General features: G+C 38.7%; 1 protein-coding gene across 9 annotated transcripts in view; it reads right to left on the reverse strand.

The window, feature by feature from the left end:
- Window positions 1–23163, reverse strand: part of DLC1 (DLC1 Rho GTPase activating protein) — a 456845-nt gene that overhangs the window by 426799 nt on the left and 6883 nt on the right. For 8 of the 9 annotated variants that reach the window (XR_007514914.1, XR_007514915.1, XR_007514916.1 and 5 more), the window contains exon 2: window positions 6795–7942. Coding sequence is in view for 6 of the 9 variants with exons in the window: in XM_049866099.1 (XP_049722056.1) it covers window positions 6795–7817 (1023 nt within the window). In the remaining 3 variants the exon portion in view is untranslated. The remainder of the gene's footprint in view (window positions 1–6794; window positions 7943–23163) is intronic. The other variant, XM_049866100.1, reaches the window with a different exon arrangement.

The following is a 23163-nucleotide window of genomic DNA, read 5'->3' on the forward strand; positions in this document are numbered from 1 at the left end:
GATTGAATAAGTACGGTAAAAAGCTATAACCCTGATACACACCTTTCCTGACTTTAAACCACAAAGTATCCTCTTGTTCTGTCGGAACAACTGCCTCTTGGTCTATGCACAGGTTCCCCATGAATACAATGAAGTGTTCTGCGATTTCCATTCTGCACAATGTTATCCAAAATTTGTTATGACCCACACGGTCAAATACCTTTGCATAGTCAATAAAACATAGGTAAACCTCATTCTGGTATTTTCTGCTTTCAGCCAAGATCCATCTGACATCAGCAATGATATCCCTGGTTCCATGTCCTCTTCTGAATCCAACTTGAATTTCTGGCAGTTTCCTGTTGATGTACTGCTGCAACTGCTTCTGAATGATTTTTAGCAAAAGTTTACTTGCCTGTGATATTAGTGATATTTTTTCAATAATTTCCACATTCCATCGGGTTACCTTTCTTTGGAAGGGGCACAAATATAGATCTCTTCCAGTCAGTTGGCCAGGTAGCTATCTTCTAGATCGACATAGATAAGTGAGCACTTCCAGTGTTGCATCCATTTGTTGAAACATTTCAATAGGTATTCTGTCAATTCCTGGAGACTTGTTTTTTGCCAATCCCTTCAGTGCGGCCTAGACTTCTTCCTTCAATATCATCAATTCTTGATCATACGCTACCTCCTGAAATGGTTGCACATCAACCAATTCTTTTTGGTACAGTGGTTCTCTGTATTCCTTCCATCTTCTTACGATGCTTCCTGCATTGTTCAGTTTTTTGCCCATAAAATCTTTCAATACTGCAACACAAGGCTTGAATTTTTTCTTGAGTTCTTTCAGCTTGAGAAATGACGAGCATGTTCTTCCCTTTGGTTTTCTAACTCCAGGTCTTTGCACATTTTATTATAATATTTTACTTTGCCTTCTCCAGCCACCTTCTGAGATCTTCTGTTCAGCTATTTACTTCATCACTTATTCCATTGGCTTTAGCTACTCTATGTTCAAGAGCAAGTTTCAGAGTCACCTCTGACATTCATTTTGGTCTTTTCTTTCTTCTCTGTCTTTTTAATGACCTCTTCTTTCTTCATGTATTATGTCTTTGATTCATCCCCACAACTCATCTGGTCTTCAGTCATTAGTGTTAAGTGCATCAAATCTATTCTTGAGATGTATGGGTCGTACTTTGACTCTCATGGGCTTGTTTTAATTTTCTTCAGCTTCAACTTGAACTTGCATTTGAGCAATTGATAGTCTGTTCTGAAGTCAGCCCCTGACCTTATTCTGACTGACGATATTGAGCTTCTCCATTACCTCTTTCCACAGATGTAGTCGATCTGATTCCTGGCTATTCCGTCTGGTGAGGTCCATGTACGTAGTCCCCATTTATGCTGTTGAAAACAAAGTACTTCCAGTGACTTGGTCATTGGTCTTGCAAAATACTGTCATGTGATCTCCAGCATCATTTTATCACCAAGGCCTTATTTTCCAACTCTTGACCATTCTTCTTTGTTTCCACCTTCCTCATTCCAATCCCAGTAATTAGCAATGCATTTTGATTGCATGTTTGATCCATTTCAGACTGCAGAAGTTGATAAAAAAAAATCTTCAATTTTTTCATTGTTGGCATTCGTGGTTGGTGCATAAATTTGAGTAATAGTCCTATTAACAGGTCTTCCTTGTAGGCATATGGATATTATCCTATCATTGACAGGGTTGTACTTCAAGATAGATCTTGAAATGTTCTTTTTGACAATGACTACACCATTGCTCCTCTTCAATTTGTCATTCCTGGCAGAGTAGACCATATGATGATCCAACTCTGAATATAACCCACCAAACCAGTTACTGTTAAGTCCATTCCCAATAATAATGACCTCATGTGTGTCAGGGTAGAACTGTGCTCCATAGGGTTTTCAGTGGCTGATATTTCAATAGCAGATCATTAGGCCTTTCTTCCGAGGTGTCTCTGAGTGGAATAGAACCTCCAATCTTTTGGTTAGCAGTCAACTGTGTTAACTGTTTGTACCACCCAGTGACTCCTCTGAAAACACAGTGCCTTGTAATTGGTCCAGGATTGCCGACACCCAACTATTATGTATGTGTGAGAGCTTGTCTTAGTCATCTAGTGCTGGGAGAACAGAAATACTACAAGTGGATGGCTTTATTAAAGAGAAATTTTATTTCTTCACGGTAAAGTAGGCTAAAAGTCCAAATTTAGGGCGTCAGCTTCAGGGAAAGACTTTCTCTCTGTGTCGGCCTTCTCATCAATCTTCCCCCAGACTAGAAGCTTCTCTGTGCAGGGAACTTGGGTCCAAAGGACATGCTCTTCTCCTGGCACTGCCTTCTTGGTGGTATGATGTCCCCCTCTCTGCTCCATTCCCTTTCTTTTTTATCTCTTGAGAGATAAAAGGTGGTGCAGGCCACACTCCAGGGAAACTCCCCTTACACTGGATGAGAGATGTGGCCTAGGTAAGAGTGTTACAATCCCACCCTAATCCTTTTTAACATAAAATTACAATCACGAAATGGAGGACAACCACACAATACTGGGAATCATGGCCTAACCAAGTTGACAATATTTTTTTGGGAAACAATTCAATCCATGATACTGCAATTGTGTTGATTTTCTGTTATAGCAGCCAAATCTACGGGCTGACTAACACAGGGTGATAGAATACCATCCTAAATTATTTGGAATATCCAGTTTTTGTAGGAATGTAAAGTGTCTTCTCAAATTTCAGACAATTTTTGCAACATCTTTATAATTATTTTGCTCTACAATTGTTTCTTGTCTTATATGAGCAAATAAAAATATGTTAACAAATTTATGTAACTATTACAGTTATTCATTATTTGGGGAAATATTTAAATAGTCTCTAGGGAAGACTGAATTTGGGGCTGTCTTTAATTAGTAAACCACCATCAAGAACAAATGCACTAGTTCTTACAAAGTCTAACCTCAAGTCGTTCCCTACATATTTTCCATCTTCACATCTCAACTGGTTTAAAGAGACCACTTCTTAGACAGTCTCCGTCCTCCAGACTTCTCTGGAATCTGTCTCCCAGAATTGCTTTTAACCATGTCTCTTACTCCAGGGACCCACCCAGGTCCTATGAGTGCTGGTCACACACCACACGACTTTCTGGCTCATTCTCTGTCTGCCCATAATCCAGTTGGTTTTCCTTTGATTTCAAGAGCTCTATTTTTATGATATACTTTATCATATTTAGGGGAAGTTATTTGTTTAAAGGGTCATTATTTACATACACAACAAATTCAGTCCTATCCAATTGAGTCTCCCAGCAAGTACATGGGTGGCTATCCTTGATGGCCAGAAATATCATTAGAAAACAAGAGAAGATTCATCATGCAAAACAATGAATGCCTGCCAAGATTCATAGGTTTCCAGGGATGATGCTTTAAATCTAAATTACAATAATATCTCTAGAGCACAATCCCAATACATTCTGAGGATCACTCTTATTAGGTATGTAGGGTTTTGGGGGTTTTGTTTGTTTGTTTTGTTTTTCCCAAGTTTGGAACCTTGATTATATCCTGCCAAAAGAATTCCATTCTCACAAATTCAGTGAAGGATTTGGTTCACTCTCATGACTATCAGATAATGAGCTGGTTAAAATTTTCTAGCTAAAATTTTTATTAGCTTTTATTCTAGTTCACATTCCCAAGTCCTCAACTTACAGCTGTAGCCATGGCTGGCGAATAATTTTGAAAATATAGAATATAGAGAATTAAGCAAACTATTTCCAGTATCACAAACCCTGATGGTGTAGTGGTTAAGAGCTACGGCTGCTAACGAAAAGGTTGGCAGTTCGAATCCACCAGCCTCTCCTTGGAAACTCTGTGGGGCAGTTCTATTCTGTCCTATAGGGTTGCTACGAGTCTAATGCACTAAAATGACATGAAAATGTGGCTCATATGTCTCTCTCCAAAAGGACTATCTGTTTTAAACACATTCTTTGGCAATAGGACTATGGAGGTTGATTAGAGGTCTCTTGTTGATATTTTGAAAATACAAATATTTGTTTCCATTTCATAAAAGTAACAATAATAATGCATTGATAAAAGGTTGTTTTGTGCCAATCCAGAAAATTCTTCAAATAATATATCTAATATTATTTTATTTTTATACTTCTGATCATTGTATGCATTTCAACCATAATTCTATCACCTTCTATAAAAATTATTTGGGGTAAAAGGTGAAAATACCTTGTTTTTACACTTTTAACTCTGCTCCCCCAAAGAAACTACTGTTACTTTGCCTATTTTATGTCTATTTACCCAGAGTTTTCCTTATTCAAATTCAGTAATATAAAGATGTTTGTATTCTGTCTATACTATTTTTAAAGTCTATCTATCATCTATCTACCTAACTAGATATCTATCTACATAATTTGTTACATAAGGTTGTGACATGCTATACATATTGGTCTGCCACTTTCTGCCCCCAGATAACATTGTGTCATGAGCCTTCTCCAAAGTCTGAGTACATGGATCTCACTCCATCTTTTTAATGACTACATAGTATCCCATACTATGGATAAACAATAACTAAGCAAATTCTTTACTGATGGGAATTTAGGCTTTTCCATTTTGTTTTTACAGTAACATACAATAATGAACATCTTGCTATATATATATTTATGAATTAGTAGTAGTATTTCTTTTGGTCAAGTTCTAAAGTGGCTAACTGCCATAATCAAAAGCATTTTTACCACTGTCATTCAGTATCAAATAAAACAATAAAATGTCACATTTTATTCCTCGGGGTTTCCCCCACAATCATATACATATTTTTTAGAATAAATCCTAAACCTAAAATGCATTTAATCTCCTAACTGCAGGGCATTTGAGGTGAATTGTAGTGTCAAAGCAAATACCCCACCAGACAATGCCACAACACTTAAGAATGACAAAATTCTTAAACAGGAAACATAAGTTAGACTTGTAAAGGAGATACAATTACAGCTCTCAAAACGCAACCATGCTATATGACATGTACAAGACTAAATTCTTCCCAACATTCTTTAGTATTGATATAAATGTCCAAGTGGTGACCCTGTGTTTCTGGAATGTTTAATGTTTCCGTCCACAGTTGTGCAGGTTTTGTCCTATTTTAGGAGTGCTAGGGTAATACTTTCTTATGTCATTATTGCATTCCCTCCAACAGATTTGATAGAATAGATGGAAATTTTTGAGACACTAACCCAAACATTGCAATCATAACAACTTTATGGAGTAATACCATTAATATTAAAAAAAAAAAAAAAAAAAAACTTATATAAGGAAGGGAAAATTTGCCAGTAGCACAGAATTCCCCGCTGGCATGCAGTGGGAGCACACGGACTCTTGCAGTAAACCTTTGACTTCACTTAAACTAACTCATGACACATTACTGATCCAGTTTGTTAGCAAAGCCACAGTTTATAGAAAACAGGTTTCTTCACCACAGACCAAAGAGAGTTGGAGTTTCTTTTTTCTTTTTTTGTCACTGTCAATAGCCTCAGTAGAATAGAAACTTAATTTTGTGTTTTGGAGAACTGGAATTATGTATTAATTATGCAATTGGGTATGATTATGTAGTATATCAAGAGAGGGTTTAAGAAGTACATTTTAATGTTGCATAAAAGTGTCTAATCTACAGGGTTTCTTCAATGCCAGTAGCCACGTGGGGGTATTTATAGGAGAGGAAACTGTATTTAGGCTTATATCAGGATCATAGAACACTACAAAGTCACAAGAATTTTTGGGAAATCTTCAAGTTAAGACTAGCTTTGGTCAAGGGTTCACTAGTCAAACCCAGTTTCATATGGCTACATCCCAATCTTTGCTTTGCTCACTTGGAAACTCCTTGGGGTAACACGATACCTACAGGATTATTTGAAGGGGCCTTGGCATAAAAAGATAGTTTCAAGTTGTTGCTACCTTTGTGGTCAAGAGTTAAAGAAAAGTTGTTTTATGAAACAAAGACCAATAAATGAAAGAAAATCACTTATTCAACAGATACATCTATTGATGTTGCATGTGTCACCAAAAAAAAAAAAAAACCCAAAACCAAATCTGTTGCCGTCCAGTTGATTCCGACTCCATAGGACAGAATAGAACTGTCCCATACAGTTTTCAAGGAGCACCTGGTGGATTTGAACTGCCAACTGTTTGGTTAGCAGCAGTAGCTCTTAACCACTACGCCACCAGGGTTTCCAAATGTGGCACAGTGTCATTTAAAATAGGATCAGCATATTCTGGGGGACAGGGCACTGTTGCCTTTTTTTTGTATAAAGGGATTGCTTCTAACATGTGACTTATAGCATCTTTATGATAATAAGATGTGCTTTTTGAAAGAAAAAAGAAATAGGTCCAAATGAATGACAAAATAAAAAGTACCATGACCCTCTTTCTAAAAATTGGAGATCACTCTTCATGTAGGCCTAAAAAAACTAAAAAAAAAAATTATTTATTTATTTATTTATTTATGTATTTTTTAGGCCTAGAGCTGCACAATTGCGAGCAATTTGGTGGCTATTTAATTCCAACTATAGAAAGTGATACCAACTCCGTCTTCAGACATAGTTCCGGAACGTTCACAGACACAATACGTATTATTAATGAAAGAGGTGATTAACACATTTTAACTTTTATGTTTCACCAAAGAAGACGGTCTTTGAGTTATGCAGCTGCACTTCAGGGAAAAAGAAACATCTACAGATCTTTTTAATCCAAGCAAAACAACAAACAATAGAAACAAGGATATTTACAAAATGTCAAAAACCAGATAATCTGCGCAGGTCTTACCTTTCTCTTGCGGAGTCTGACCTGGTTGTCCGAGGGCTCCTGGGCGGCCAGCATCTCCCTGAAGTATGAACACTGCATACCATCTCCTGCGTTGGCCTTTAGAAGGCTTTTGTTTTGATGTTTGGAGAAACCACTCTCCTCCAGGCCGTTTTCAGCTGACATTCCACTGGGGCAGGAAGGAGGAGGCTGCAGAAGGCAGTTCCCGGAGTCTGCCTTTGATAATGGCAAATGTCTCTCTGTGCAAGGAGTAGCAGAGAACTCACTGGGTATGTTGCAGGTGTTGCTTTCATGCCCATCTTTAGGGAAGTCATATTTCCTTCGTTGCTGAGCAATTACTGCAGAATTAAGCAATTGCTTCTCGGGCACAATCTCTTTCACGTTCAAAGCATCACATGCATTTACTTGTGGTGCATCTTTTCCTTCACTTAAGCTTGTGTCATTGCAAAGCTCCGGGCTCTTCCTCACAGTGTCAACAACTCTTCTCTCCCTTCTTCCTTCTGCTGGTGCTAAAGCCTGTTCACCTGCCGTTATCCAGGAGGTATAAGAACCTTGGTTATTCTCCATGATGGGCAGGGTCTTTACTAAGGAGCCTGCTCCTTTGACACTACGTTGGTCAGACGTTTCATGCCCTTGAGTAGTTATGATCTGTTTGTCATCTGTAAGATATAAATCAGAATCAGTATCCTCATCAGAAACATGCACTAATGTTTCTGTGCTGGCCTCCAGAGCAAGAAACTGGTCTTCACCTTCGGGACTGTCGTTTGCATTCACCTCCTTTGCAACGTGACCCATCGGCCTCCCAGGGAAATCTCTCAGCTCTGATCCATAGCAGCAGTCTGGTAAAGACACACATTTCTCTTTGCGGTCCACGTGTGGAGTTGCATCTTTTTCCATACTTGCCTGCAAGCTGTCAGCTGCTAGTCCATGATGACATGCTGTGTTATACTCATCAGAATTAAATGGCGGCCCCATCCATTGGGTCACATGTTCTTCCCAGCTTCTCTTTCTGATGGCTACAGACATGTCATCGTAGTTTAATAACGGACAGAAAGATACATTCCATATGAGGCAAAACGAGATGGAACTTCGTGAAAGGTGTCTTCAAATTCACTGATCGAGGAAGAGATCGAGTTTTGTCATTTTAACACCTATTGAACAATTTAAAAATATATAGTTATTGATATATTTTTAAAGAGTCGACACATATTTTGGGAAAAGGGAACACTTAATCATTTTTATGAAAGTTTTAATTAAAAAAAAAAAAGCATTGCCTTCAAGTCAATTCTGACCCATAGTGACCATATAGGACACAGTAAAACTGCCCCACAGCTTTCCAAGGCTGTACATCTTTACGGATGTGGACTGCCCCATCTTCCTCCCATGGAGCAGCTGGTGGGTTCCAACTGCTGACCTTTCAGTTAGCAGCCGGGCACTTAACTGCTGCACCACCAGAGCTCCTTAAAGTTTTGATAAGGGACTTAATAAAGCTTAAGTTTAGTAGCTTCAATAATGCTTATAATAGTCACAACCATATATATCATTGCCTTCTTTGCATAAGAAGTGAACAAAAAATATAATAATAAAGATGTAGACTAGGTCTGTGGTATTCATGGATATCAATGTTTTTTACTTCTTTTTCCTTATGAAAGACAGTCTTTGCTTGTCCGTTTCACCAAGTGAAGATTTCAAAATATTGTCTGAAAGTCTCATTAGAATGACACTCCTTTGCTAACTCTCTTGTATAATTCTTATCGTGTTGTTGCTTTAAGGGAGAAATTTTTGAGTGTGCAGAAGTTCACTGAGCTTTTTAAGGCTATTTCTTTAAGAAGCAGTCTAAAATTAGCTGGAAAATTTTATTTAATATTTCTGGTCAAAAATCATTTGACAACATTTTTAAATGCAGTTGGATTGGTCTATTAATGGATAAAGACATAAATGCTAAGCATTTAAAAATTCATTAAGAAAATATTTGTATTGCAATACTTAATAAAAATCACTGGAAGACACTTGTTGCTCTAGCTTACGTGCTTTCCTGATTTACTTTTTTGGACACCAGTCATTACAGAAATCTATTCTCTGTTTGGTTTGAATTACATCAAAGGCCACCAGGAAACTGTTCATGCAAAACTCCAGCTACGGAGACAGCCAGCAAAACGCAGGGAGGTGTGAAAGAGCTAATATAAATCCCAAACTACCAGGATGTATTTACTCCACGGAGCACCTAACAAATGGAAGAATTCACTTTAGGTCAGGAGTCTGTCAGTTTGTCATACTATGGTGGCTTTCGTGTTGCTTTGATGTTGGAAGCTTTGCTACTGGTATTTCACATACCAGCAGGGTCACCCTTGGCGGACAGGCTTCAGTGGAGCTTCCAGACTAAGACAGATTAGGATGAAGGCAGTCTACTTCTGAAAAAACCGACCAGTGAAAACCTTAAAAATAGCAGCGCAGCGTTGTCTGATGGCAAAGTAGAGGGTCATCGACAAAGAGGACGACCCTCAACGAAATGAACTGACACAGTGGCTACAACGGAATCAAGCATAACAAGGATTGAGAGGCAGGCGCAGGACCAAGCAGTGTTTCGTTCTGTTGTACGCAGGGTCGCTACAAATTGGAATCGACTCGAAGGCACCTAGCAATAGCAGGTCATATTACATAATTCATGAATACAAAAGGATAGCACCTATCATTTACAACGACTAAGGATAGGGTTGCTATGAGTCAGAACCAGTTCGACAGCATCTAAGTACATTATTACTACTTCTACCAGCTAAGGAGCCCTAGTGGCACAATGGTTAAGTGCTCGGCTGCTAACTGAAAGTCGGCAGTTCAAATCCACCCAGCAGCTCTGTGAGAGAAAGGCCTGACAATCTGCTCCCATAAAGATTACTGCCTAGAAAACTCTATGAGGGCAGTTCTACTCTGTCCTATAGGGTCACTAGGAGTCCGAATTGACTCTATGGTACACAGCAACAATTACTACTAGCAGGCAAGCATTTACAGAGAAGTTATTGCTATGTCAGGAAGATCACAGTACAAAAGTACTTTATATACATTATCTCATTTAATCCTAACAACCTATGTGGTAGTTCCTCTAATTATCTCTAAGCTGTCGAAGCTTACCCGTTGCCATCGAGTCGATTCTGACTCATAGCGACAGAGTAGAACTGCCCCATAGGGTTTCCAAGGAGCAGCTGGTGAATTCGAACTGTGGACCTTTTGGTTAGCAGCCTGATCTCTTAGCCACTGAGCCACCAGGGCTCCACTGAAGCTTAGAGAAATGAAATAACTTGGCCAAGGATATGAGCAAGCATCAAAGTAAGCCCTGGTTCTAAGGAACTGGCTTTAGGCCAACAAACTTCATTTGTTACTAGATTCTACTTCCACGCCTCTCCTTCCCCTCACAATATTTTTTTAGTATGAATAAACTCTAAACACTTCAGGCAGGAATTCAGGTTAACCAAGAAGAAACTGTGAGCATGGTACAAGAATCGGGTCTATTCTTCAGATATTTGAGTTTTAATCTCATCGGCTTCTAAGAAATTTAGCTTGTATACTTCTGTTGGAATTTGCCCATAAAAAATTAAGTGAACAAGAAAATAATGTGCCAGGTCAGAAAGATAAACAAATTCCATGTATCTTTCCTTACTGTCTTAAATTATTTAATCTCCTAGTTAAAGGAAACAAATTGTACCAATGTAAACTCAACCTCATAAAAGCGACAGATCCAAATAGCGTCCCATAATGAAACCAAGTAACTGGGCTATAAAAGAAAAATCCCATTCAATAAGCAGACATTTCAGTGTTTACAACACACAAGAACTGTCAGCACATAACATGGATTGGCTTGTAGATTTCGGCCATGAACAAGATTAACTGCTGTGCTGGTTTGGGGGCGCTTCGATCTTTTGAAAAGGACTTCTGAGTTATTCTGATTAAGCACATGCCCAAAAGGTAAACATTCTCATCCCTGTAAAGACTGGAAAGTTAAGGAACGTACTAGAATTTTGGTACAGCAGTTTGACTAAATATCTTTCTGGATTGTATTTGGTTGCCTCTAAGGTCTGTGACCGTCTTTGAAAATGGTCAACATTCAGATTTTCCATGTTGGCATTCGCTTTGCACTCAAAAGAAAATATAAAGTCACTGAATTCCATGCATAAGTCATTATAGTGTGGGAGGCTACGGAAAGTGGAAAAAACGCATAGATGTAGGCCAGAAAATTTCTGCTTTCATGGGCAAATTTGGGTTGTAATAGGGTGGTTCTGCTTTAGATGCTTTCTTTTCTTTATTTTTATCCAGTGTAGAAAGAGCAGACTAACTCTTAAGTGCCAAGTGGTATGTCATTCCTAAAACACATTCACATTTAAGTTGAGCTTGAGTTCTCGTTTCATTTCTTTTACAGAGAAGAAATATGGTTTTCTTAACCCCTTGGAGACCAGATTACATATATGTTCTGCCTTTGAGGCCTTAAAATAATATTAATTAACTTATTTCCCTCAAGCCTGACCAGTAGGTAAGTTATTTTTTAGAATGTCAACGGAAGACAGTTTAACAAGCTCTGAGACAATCTCACTACAAAGAGAGATTTTAAGTTAGGAGATCCAACACAACATTAACTCTTTCTGGCCTCATTTCTCTTCTGGCTTCTTTGACATTTCCCAATCATTCCTGTGAATGTGCCAGCATCTTTCTTTTCAAGTCATAAAATTTCCTAATTATTATATGACGGTCATCATTACTTTTTTGAATGCTCATCCCATATCCCTGTGTTTTGGCATAGAGAGTTTTTTGTTTTTTTTTTTAATTTACCACCACCAGTTTCTTTAAGCACACTTCGTACCTAAATCTGATTTGTAAGATTTAAAGTTTAATCTGCCTCCGTGATTTAAAGTCTGAACAGAGTATTAGTAAGTGGGAGCATTAGATTATTGTCAACTGCATCTGAGTATGCTGGCCTCATTTCCTAAATCATCTGAATTGACTGAAATCCCAACCTGTAAGATAGAGAAGTCTTCATGAAAGACCTGGCTTTCCCTATGAACCTTACTTAAAATTATTATTTCAAACTACTGACCACTTATTTTTACAAATTTATTTTGCATTTCTTTTGTAATCCTTTTCATGAGGATGCATGCAGAATGAGCTCAGCCACTGAGGATTTGGACAGAGGTTTTGGAAAAGTGTAGGTCATTCCAGGGTGTTGATTTTATGAAGTGAATTTCCATGGGGAATTTCACTTCTTAAATTCATGTGCTCAAACACCACTGTATTAATATTACAAGAAACTGTGGGTTCTTATAATTATACAATGATTCTGGAAAATACTTGTGAAGTGGCCAAATTTATGTTCTGTGATATTAATGTGCTGAATGGTTAGATACAAAGTGATTCAGAACTGATGCTTTGGATTAATTTCATGACACCACACCTTAACGTAAGTATTTTATGGCATACAGTATATATTTTTAATTTAAAAAGATTGAACGTTATTATATTAAACAGCAATTAGAGACATTCTAGTTTGAGAATCACCTATTTATATCCGAAATCAAATGATCAATCTCTCCTTTGCACTTGTTTCTGGAATAAATTCACACATTCTATTTTGGTCTGCCTATTGTGCTTTTTTTTTTTTTTTTTATTGTGCTTAGGAAAAAAGAGTCTGGTAATTATCACTATTGCTGATTCTGTAGCCTGGGAATTCACGACGGAAATGAAGAAACTGTGGTTGAAATCAAGTGGGCAGGACTAAACTGATAGCAACGTTGCTGGATTAAAATCATTTTTTCAACAAACATTTATCTAGTGCCACAAATTATTAAGATGGAAAGTTTAACACAAAACAGGGTATCAACTTCTCTCTCTCTCTCCTTCTCTTAGTCACTTCCTCCCTTCCTTCCTTCTTTTCTTTAACAGTTGTAGTGATGTTGGGTATGGTGACTATATTAGGTAGGGCTTTATAGAGGAAGAGATCCCTGAATGAGAGTCTCTGTGCTAAATTTCCTGCTTCTACAACATCCAGGTCAGATGAGAATTGAGGTAGAGTGGGAGAAGTCTTTCTTTCTTTCAGGCTTCAGATTCTTACTATTCTAGAATCATTACTTGCTACTTACAATTTGAAAATTCATTTGGCACCTTTGAAGGGAACCACATTTCTCAAGAGCTTGTACTCTTTCCCATTTATCATGAAAAATTTCATTTTGGGGGTTCGACTTCTGTCTGAGAAAGCATGGGTCTGTTACCACGTGTGCTCTCTGCAGGTGAAACACATGGAGAAGCTCAATGTAATGACCACAACCACATGGATCTATCTCAGTGGCAGGTAGCTTCTGGAAAGAATAAATTAGTGAAAGACCATGGCATCTTGAGGACTAAGGATTAGGAGGGATTTAGGAAACCAATGGTACATCAGTGAATATTCCTGCATAAACCAAAGGATAGGCAGGCCCTTTCCTTCTTTTTTCTGTGTAACGTGCTTTCTCTTCTAACTCATCCACCATTCCCACCACTACTACAGCCATATTGATGTTTTTCTTGGCATTTTCATAGGTACTAGTGAGGCTGGATTTTTTTTTAACTTTTCTGTCCTATTTGAAAACAAAATCACCTCACGGCAAAGGAAATTAAAAACCTCTTACTCTAATTAATTACCTGATGATAAAACATTCTCTACAAAGGTATTTCCTAGACACTTAGAATTCAAAGGAGCCCTGGTGGTACAGCGGTTAAGTGCTTAGCTGCTAACCGAAAGGCCGGTGGTTTGAACCCACCAGCCACTCCATGGGAGAAAGATGAGGCAGTCTGCTTTTGCAAAGACTGCAACCCTGGAAACCCTATGGGGGCAATTCTACTCTGTCCTATAGGGTCACCAGAGTCCTGATGGCAAAGTGGTTAAGAGCAACGGCAAGCTTCACTGCTAAACAAAAGGTTGGCAGTTTGAATCCACCGGCCGGTCCCGAAACTTTATGGGGCATTTCTACTCTTTCCTATAGGAATCGACTCGATGGCAATGGGTTTGGTTTTTGGTTTTTATAGGGTCAGTATGTCAGAATCAACTTGACAACAATGGGTTTGGTTTGGTTTTTGGTTAGCATTAAAAGATAAGCAGATTAAAAACAAGCACAAAAACTGGAGATCGACATAGGGTTTCAAACCTTTAATTTTGCCTAATCACAACTATAAAAAATAGTTCTGTATTATCAACATTATTTCATAAGATAAAAAAACTTGTCATAAATATAGGAAAGACATTATTTCAGAAGTCTTTATAAGAAGTTATGAGGCTTACAACAAACTTTCCTAAAATACTTATGTTTTTGTTCATTTTGCCTTAGGCTCATGACAACATCTTCACGGTCAAGGTTGGCTCTGTAAGCCTATTCCTTTACAATGCTCCTAAACCCAGTAACCCAGTGCCGTCGAGTCACTTCTGACTCATAGCGACCCTATAGGACAGAACAACGTTCCTACTAATGAAATATACTCATTAAGTGTGGTCCAATTTAAGAAAGCACACAGCTTAGTTCAGGTGATTTTTTTTTTTTTTTCCTTCCAGAATTTCTCATTAAAGGAAGAGTGTGTTGATCTACATTCTGATTTCGGTATAAGCTCCTTATCTCACGGTACACATGCACTTTGGGAAGTACTGATCCCTAAGCCAGCCTACCTCTGTCCATCTTACAACTTATTTTTCCTGGTTTCTGAGTTTTTTTTTTTTTTTTTTTAATGGGAGGTCACATAATAGTATGAAGTGAAATCATATCTGGTTTTACCTGTAACGAATCTCTTTATTGAAAAAAAATAAAATTACATGATAACTGGAATATTTCAGAGAATTACAACCCATGCACTTCACATTTTTGTTACGGTATAAGAGGTGACACAGCGATTAACATCACCAAACCTCTCTCCCCGTCATCATTCAGAGTCAAAGAGGGTCAGAGAGCTTTGAAGAGAAGTAGTTTAGGAAAAATAAGAAAAAAAAAAAATCTCTAAAGATGGAAATCTGTAATAATGATACTGAATATATTTATTGATCTCTAAGGTGTGCAGACCCTAGTATTAGGCACACTTTATAGATTATCTCATTTGATTCCTACAACAATCCTTTGAGATAGAGACATTAGAGTTGCGAGAGAAAGAAAATTAAGCAAGTACAGAAACAACGTGCGAGAATTGTGATAATGAATCAAATCCAGGGTGGTAAGGATTACTCAAGAGAGTCAAGGCAGGCTTCCCTGGAAACTTAAGTTATTCTAAATGATTATAAGGAATTCATCAAGAGAAAGGAATATTCCCAGCATATCCCAAAGCCTTGAAATGAGAACGGCATGGGACTTCTGTGGAACTTAAAAGAGCTTGGTATGACTAGAGTAAAGCAACTGATGTTGTGATATAGTGACCAGATCTCTCTGCTTCTCTCTCTCAAACACACACACACACACACACACACACACACCATTATCAGTCTGGATTCTTTTGTGAGGAGAATTGGAAACTTTAAAGGTTTTTCAGTAGAAAGGTACCATGATCAAATTTTCATTTTAGAAAAATGCTTCTGCCCGGTCTCATAAAAAAGGGATGGGAAATAAAATAAGTCTAAAAGCAAATGTATCAAGTAAGAGACCGTTGCAGCAATGTGGAAAGAGATACTAACAGTTGAAATTAGATAAATGGCAGTGCGATAGAGAGACGTCCACACATCTCAGAGATATCTGGGTAACAGGATTAATAAGATTTCATGACTCAGTGAATGTTGGAGTTGAAGAAATGGAGGAGTCGAAGATAAATTCTAGGTTCTGGTTTGATTAACTGTGTGGATACTGGTATGATTTATCGAGGCAGCAAATATCTGAGCAGGAGCTTAAATGGAAGGAGATGTGGTAAGTGTATTTTGGACACGTGTATAAAGGACATGCCTTCAGAGAATCCAAACCAAGATGTCAAAAGGCAGCTGGATGGATGACTCGAAAGCTAGGAGAGTTCTGGTGGAGATGTGAAATCTGGTCATGAGCATGTAAGTGGTCAATAAACCCACTGGGGTAGATGAGGTTTACCAGAGAGATAGCAGATACCAATGAGAGGAGAGGACAAAGGATGGACCTTGAAGAAAAACAACCTTGAAGGGTGGGGAAGAGGAAGAAGAACTTGCAAAGGAGAATGGAAGTGTGATCACAGGAGTCAGCAGAGAGGGACCGCATGTGATCACAGGAGTCGGCAGAGAGAGACCGCATGTGATCACAGGGGTCGGCAGAGAGGGACCGCATGTGATCACAGGGGTCGGCAGAGAGGGACCGCATGTGATCACAGGGGTCGGCAGAGAGGGACCGCATGTGATCACAGGGGTCGGCAGAGAGGGACCGCATGTGATCACAGGGGTCGGCAGAGAGGGACCGCATGTGATCACAGGGGTCGGCAGAGAGGGACCGCATGTGATCACAGGGGTCGGCAGAGAGGGACCGCATGTGATCACAGGGGTCGGCAGAGAGGGACCGCATGTGATCACAGGGGTCGGCAGAGAGGGACCGCATGTGATCACAGGGGTCGGCAGAGAGGGACCGCATGTGATCACAGGGGTCAGCAGAGAGGGACCGCATGTGATCACAGGGGTCGGCAGAGAGGGACCGCATGTGATCACAGGGGTCGGCAGAGAGGGACCGCATGTGATCACAGGGGTCGGCAGAGAGGGACCGCATGTGATCACAGGGGTCGGCAGAGAGGGACCGCATGTGATCACAGGGGTCGGCAGAGAGGGACCGCATGTGATCACAGGGGTCGGCAGAGAGGGACCGCATGTGATCACAGGGGTCGGCAGAGAGGGACCGCATGTGATCACAGGGGTCGGCAGAGAGGGACCGCATGTGATCACAGGGGTCGGCAGAGAGGGACCGCATGTGATCACAGGGGTCGGCAGAGAGGGACCGCGGCCCGTGTGTGCGTGCAGCATCTTGAATTTGTTCGGTGTGTTTAAGGTAACAAAGTGCCCACCATGTGAAGTACTGAGGTGCTTTCTCTGCAGAAGGTTTGTTTTTTAATCAGACAAAGAGCTGTTTAATGAACAAAATAAATTAGCTATTGCAATATTTTTCCTACTGAACAATCCAACTTAATTTATATATTTGTCTGTACAAATTTGAAAGCTAAACGATAAGTGGAGTGGAGGAACTTGTTGACATCTAGAATTAGGGTTTCTTGGTCAAACTCTATGTGATGTAATGTTGATATGAAATGAATTTGTTCCTGAGATGCAATTTATGCCTTATCATCACCTGGTAGCTTAAGGCTAAGCAGATCCAGCTTTCTTAGGTGAAACATAACAGTTTGTATATACACAACACACACACATATATTTCCCTCTCCTTTCTGACAGTCCCCTGAATTCAGGGTAAAAGAAAAAGAAAAAAAAAAAAAAGTGTAAATCTGCAAAGAGAACAGGAAAGGAAATAATATCAGGCAAGATGCATCAACCACATTTTAGAAGACTGAAGTGGCAGCCAACTTGACAGAGTTGAGAAAGCTGAGACTAAGCTTTCTGGAGTGGGGAAGCCAAGGAGATGCAAAATGATAGTAGAGAATCCCAGAAAGGCTGGGAAACAGGAGCAACCAGGTAACTCAGTGTAGTAAGAAATGAGATTTGCTGAAAGTCTGTAAAGCTCTGCTCCCCAACCATTCCTCCCTAATTCTGAGAGAGGACTGGAGGTTTACGCACTGTCAAACTGCTCAAACCAGAGAGACTGGAGTTTTTAGGCTCAGAGCAGGGCAGAGTTGAATTCAAGTAAGTTAAAAATAGAGAAGATTGATGGTGGTCTTGTGAAAATCTTAGTTCAACCCTCCTCCCCATGATTAGGGTCCATAACTTCCCCAGTCAGGCCTATACCACTAGGCAGGAGGGTGGGAGGTTTTCTGGAGAAACAGACTGGCCCAGGAGAAATGATCAACAGATAATAATGTATGGACATGTCTAGATAAAACAGTAGGTTCTCCAACCAATAGCAAGGTTGCAAGAAAACCTCCTCTGTGTGCACACAGTCACACACACACTGTTTCCAGCAAGATTATATATATATATATATATATATATATATATATATATATATATATATATATATATATAATTGCCAAATAACACTAGACATTTAAGGAAATTCTGTAACATGGAAGGCAATAATCGGAACAGTGAGGAAAATTAATTAAGATGTGGATATTGCCAGGAGAGATGGTAAAGAAGAAAATATTAAGATAAAGTAGACAAACGAGGGAGAGGGAAAAACTGAAGAGATAAAAGAAGATACTACGTTTCAAACCGAAAACCAAACCCAGTGCCGTCGAGTCGATTCCAACTCATAGAGACCTTATAGGACAGAGTAGAACTGCCCCATAGAGTTTCCATGGAGCACCTGGCAGATTTGAACTGCCAACCCTTTGGTTAGCAGTCGTAGCACTTAACCACTATGCCACCAGGGTATACTACATTTAGTAAGGAAAAACAGGATGGTATTAAAAAAAGAAGCAGAAACCAAATAGGTGCATTTATAAACTTGAAAAAAAAAAACCATTATAGCAGATATTAAATAAAAACTGATAAAATATTTGGAAGATAAAGTTGAGGGTGTTTCCCAGAGAGTGAAACAAAATGACCAAGAAATGGAAAGTTGGAGAGAAAACTTTTTTTTGAAAGTAGTGACTCAATTCAGGAAGCACAAAATTCAAATAACAAACGTTTCAGAGAAAACTGAGGGGAGAACATTTTCAAGGGAAAATAAAAAATCAAAAAAACTTCCCGAACCAATGACCAAAGTCTCCAGACTGGAAGGGACAATGATATACATAGTACAAGGAATAAAAACATCACACTAAGAAATGGATATAAGTGAAATAACCTAAATGTTATCAGAGATAGAGAGAGGGAAATAAAAAAACATTAAATATTAAGTACTGGGAATAAGAAGAGTAGTAGATTTCCCAATGACAACAGTGGAAACCAGAAAACAGGGAAATATGCCTTCACAATTCTGAGGGGAAATTATTTCCACCATAAAATTATACGAAGAGCTATAATTTTTTTTTTTTTAATTCTTCTGACGAAGCTTCTGGAGGGATCGTTTCACCCAAATGAAAGAATAAAGTGAGAAAGAGATGGCAACAAAAAGCAGGAAATTCACTACTAAAGACCAGGGAAAGAAATTTCCACCATGAAATTTGTGTAGCAGGTCTACCGGGCAATCATTTCATATAAATCTTAAAGTTCTCTATAAGAGATGTCTCTAAGGAAAAAAAAAAAAAAAAGGAAACAATGTACTATATGATGTGTATGACCACACTGAAAGGAATTTTATAGTAAGGTTTGACAATTTGCTGGAAGAATGAATAGTTACATAGAAAACAGGGAAGCAGTTATTTAACTCCAGGAAATAACAAAATGTTTCATAAGAAAGGAAATGTAATCCTAGTGAACGGCCTGGCTTAGCCATGAACACTCTTATGTAGTCAAAATAATGCAAATTATAAATACTAACTTACCCAAATATTATGATACTTCTGGAGTCTAGGGTTTTGTGGCAGTGGGGTTAAGGAAGGTGGAGAGAATAGTTTAAGAGACTTAACTTCTCATTTTTTTATAGTAGGAAATTAACAGATACTGTATAAAATGGAAAAAAAAACAGTATGATCATATTGTTTAGTTACATGGAGATAAATATCAGGAGAAACAGCTAAAATAATTTTAAGTGTTATGATTCTCTGTGTTACTTGCTTGAGATGAAGGATGTTGAAAAGCATGTTAAATAATAATCTAAATTTTAATATGTCCAAAAGCAGTAATTTTAAGATTGAGTTGATACATAAAGATACCTGCAGTTCCTCTACAATGTATCTGAGGGGACTAAGCTATTCCCTTACCCCTCTCCCACTCATCAAGCATCCTCCCTCTTTTACACACACACACACACACACACACACACACCACACACCCTTCATGTCTTTAGCACAGTAAAGGTGCTAAATCAGGTATTTGCCTTGGCCCACTAATGTCGGTTTATTTCCCATAAGATTCTTGGATGATGTCTTTGGGTGGTCTCCTTTCCTCTGTTTGGGACTCCCTAAAATTCAGGAAAGGTATTTGTGGTAATCCTCTTAGAAACAGTCTATCTAAAATGGTACCTGAATTGAAGTTTATGACTGAAAATATATCTACATAGCATTAAATCAGTAAGTACATACGGAAAGAGAAACTATTGTATCATTTCCCAACTTTTGCTGCACACCTCACTCACGGTACTTTGAGAGATGGCACCATTTTGATTCATGCCCTCAAGTGTGGGTATCTGGTTTTATCCTTTGAGAGCATAGAATATATACATACATACATAACACTCCTGGTTTATTTTTATGCACCTTCACAAAGATTTTTTTTTTTTTTCACAAAGATTCTACATATTTAACAGGAGAGAAAATAAAAACATTATAGTTCCATCGCTTTGCATAACTCCATCTTTTCCCCTCTGGGTACTGCCACTTCCCATTTCTTTTCCTACTTTTCCCTGAAATGGCCATACTCACATCTGGTTTCCCTCAAGGTCCTTCTTAATTATCCACCCTGTATTATTTATACATAGATTTACTCAGTCACTGTGAGAAGGAAGAGAAGGTACAAGGAAAATAACCTCCTTCTAATTAAAAGTCGGCTACACTCTCTAAAACGCACTCCTGAAAGAATAGAGAACGCATCTGAACCAAGAGAAGGACATCTCTGGGTCAGTGAGTGACTCTTGGTGAGATGGACAGATTGGGAATCTGAACAAACTAGAGATTTGAAATCTTAACGTACCTTAGCCCACTCTTGGGGGAATCACAACTGCACATATTAATTGCCCCCAAAACACTATTGACCTCAGTTAGACAATTAGAACAGACCATCTACAATATAGACACATATGCTACAATGTTTCTATAATATAGAAACATAAGCTCTTCAGATGCAGTTCTTGGGAGTTCAGACAAGTTGAGTTGTATGCCCAGCTCATGTCAAAGGAAGTCTTCATTACAAAGAGCACATGTGGAGGCCAAAATGAAAGTCACATTCTTGATGGTACTGCCAAAGGACAAACTATCTAGCAAACGAAACTGTGCACATTTGGGCATCTTCCCATTGCCCTCCCCCGCCCCGCCCCCCCGCCCCCCAGCTCAACATTAAAACAAAGAGGAATGTTTTTCATCGCCAAACTGAAGTTACATGCAAGAAGCAGTAAGAAAGTCTAAAAAAATAGGGCATATATAATTTTTCTTAATTCCTTTTTGTAAATACACAAACAGAAAAAAGAAAACACCACTACATTTTAAAAAATATTTCTACGAGTCAAGACAGCCAACTTTTAGTAAAAGATAATTAGTGCTTTTTCTTTAAAATATTTATGCTACCCAACTCAAATTAGACAGGGCTAGAGCCTTGGTGGCACAATGGTTAAGCACTCGGCTGCTAACCAAAAGGTCTCTGCTACCAACCCACCAACTGCTCTGCAGGAGAAAAGGCTTGGTGCACTGCTTCCCGAAAGATTACAGCCTAGGAAACCCTACCGGGCAGCCCTACTCTATCACATGGGGTAACTATGAGTCGGAATCCACTTAACGGCACACAACGACAACCGGATTAGGCTATGGGAGAGAAAAATCTTTACTATCATGCAAGGCTTTAGCTCCATAAAATCTCATGCAAATTTCCTTTCTTTAGTAACTATCCAGGTCTACATCCCTCACAGATCATTATCCATCCACTTTTATATACTTTGTCAAATGCTGGAATTTACCCATTATGCCTCATTAGCTATCAGTGGAAAAAACAAACTCCTGTTAAAATTCTTTTATTGGTAAATTTCTTAACGGGGCTTAAAATATATGTCTTTAAGTTGTCTGGAAATCATCAAAAACTTAAGTAAATTACAGGAAAAAAAAATCTATAATGAACCAAGTCGGCGGAATAAGTAGTACATCACTTTTTCCAAGACACACATCCAAGTTTTCTTGATTTTTTTTGGTCTTTAGAAGAAAAATGAAGAAGTATGTACTTAACTTTAAAATGTTCTTTTAATGTTAACCTATTTTTATGTATACCTCAAAGTTTTTACTGAGCTTGGGAAATGTTTTTTCATTCTTAGCTGTCAGAGTCACAGTTTCTCCAGGAATCAGGCAGATTTGAAAATTAACTCTTGCAATCCACCAGAAGTCAGCTTATCAGAATAGAGTAGGGTCTTGCAAAATTGCAAGTTATTATTTCAGTGGTGGCCTATTTTTACCTCTAGGTTCCTGCTATTTAACGTCGCTTCCAGTAGTATCTAATTTTCTTGCAGGGAGGAGCTGAGGCACTGGCAGTGTTTAACTTACACCACCCACTTTATAGCTTAGATCAGCCAGGTCTGCAGATACCCTTAATGTTTTCTTAAGCAATCCACATGCAATTTGAGGAAATACTGGAACATTTTGTGATTTCTACTTGATATCACCAAGGCTTCTCTTGGAGTGTTTGGTTTCCACGAGGTCTCAGAAGTAACACAGTCATGGGGGACACTATTGCATCATGGATGAGGCCACATCTAAGTATCTGTGTTTCTAAATACTTGCATCTTCCTTGGGCTTCCTTGCTTTCTTTATGTATCATCTCAATCATTCTACTTTATGCAAAGCACTTTGGGCATTTAAGTCTATGTTGTATCTCAGATGAGTTCTTCAAGAAAATTGATTAATGAATGCCTTAGGCTGGGTTCTCTAGAGGAGCAAAACCAGTGAAGCGTATATATTTGTATAGAGAGATATATCTCAAGGAAATGGCTCACAAAGTTGTGGAGGCTGGCAAATCCCAAATCTATAGGTCAGACATCAGGCTGGAGGACTCTCCTGAGTCACATGGTCGTAGGGGCTGATGAACACAAAATCTGCAGGTCAGGCATCAGACTACTGATCAGATTGGAGATCAGAGGATGACGAGTCGGATGCAGGATCCAGAGCCAGCGAGCTTTGCCAGAACGTCCATACGTATATATTTTGGATGCACGCCATACCCCTAATGGAACTCCCTCTACGTCAGGTCACGAAATGGAGGATAATTACATAATACTGAGAATCATGGCCTAGCCAAGAGGACACATAGCATTATTAACCACAATGAATAATTAATCATCATATTTTTTGCTTTGATATTTCTTTTCTACAGAATCCCATATAAGCAAAGAATTGCCTTTGCACTGAACTTGTTTCAGCTGGCATTTTCCACGCAACAAAAAGTAGTTTAGGGTTAAATTTAATATTAGAAGTTTGGCTGCCCTTTTCTTAGACAGCAATCAGCGTGACTGAATTGTGGTTTTGCGTTATATATATA

This window comes from Elephas maximus, chromosome 22 (assembly GCF_024166365.1).
Source record: "Elephas maximus indicus isolate mEleMax1 chromosome 22, mEleMax1 primary haplotype, whole genome shotgun sequence".
Taxonomy (NCBI): Eukaryota; Metazoa; Chordata; class Mammalia; order Proboscidea; family Elephantidae; genus Elephas; species Elephas maximus.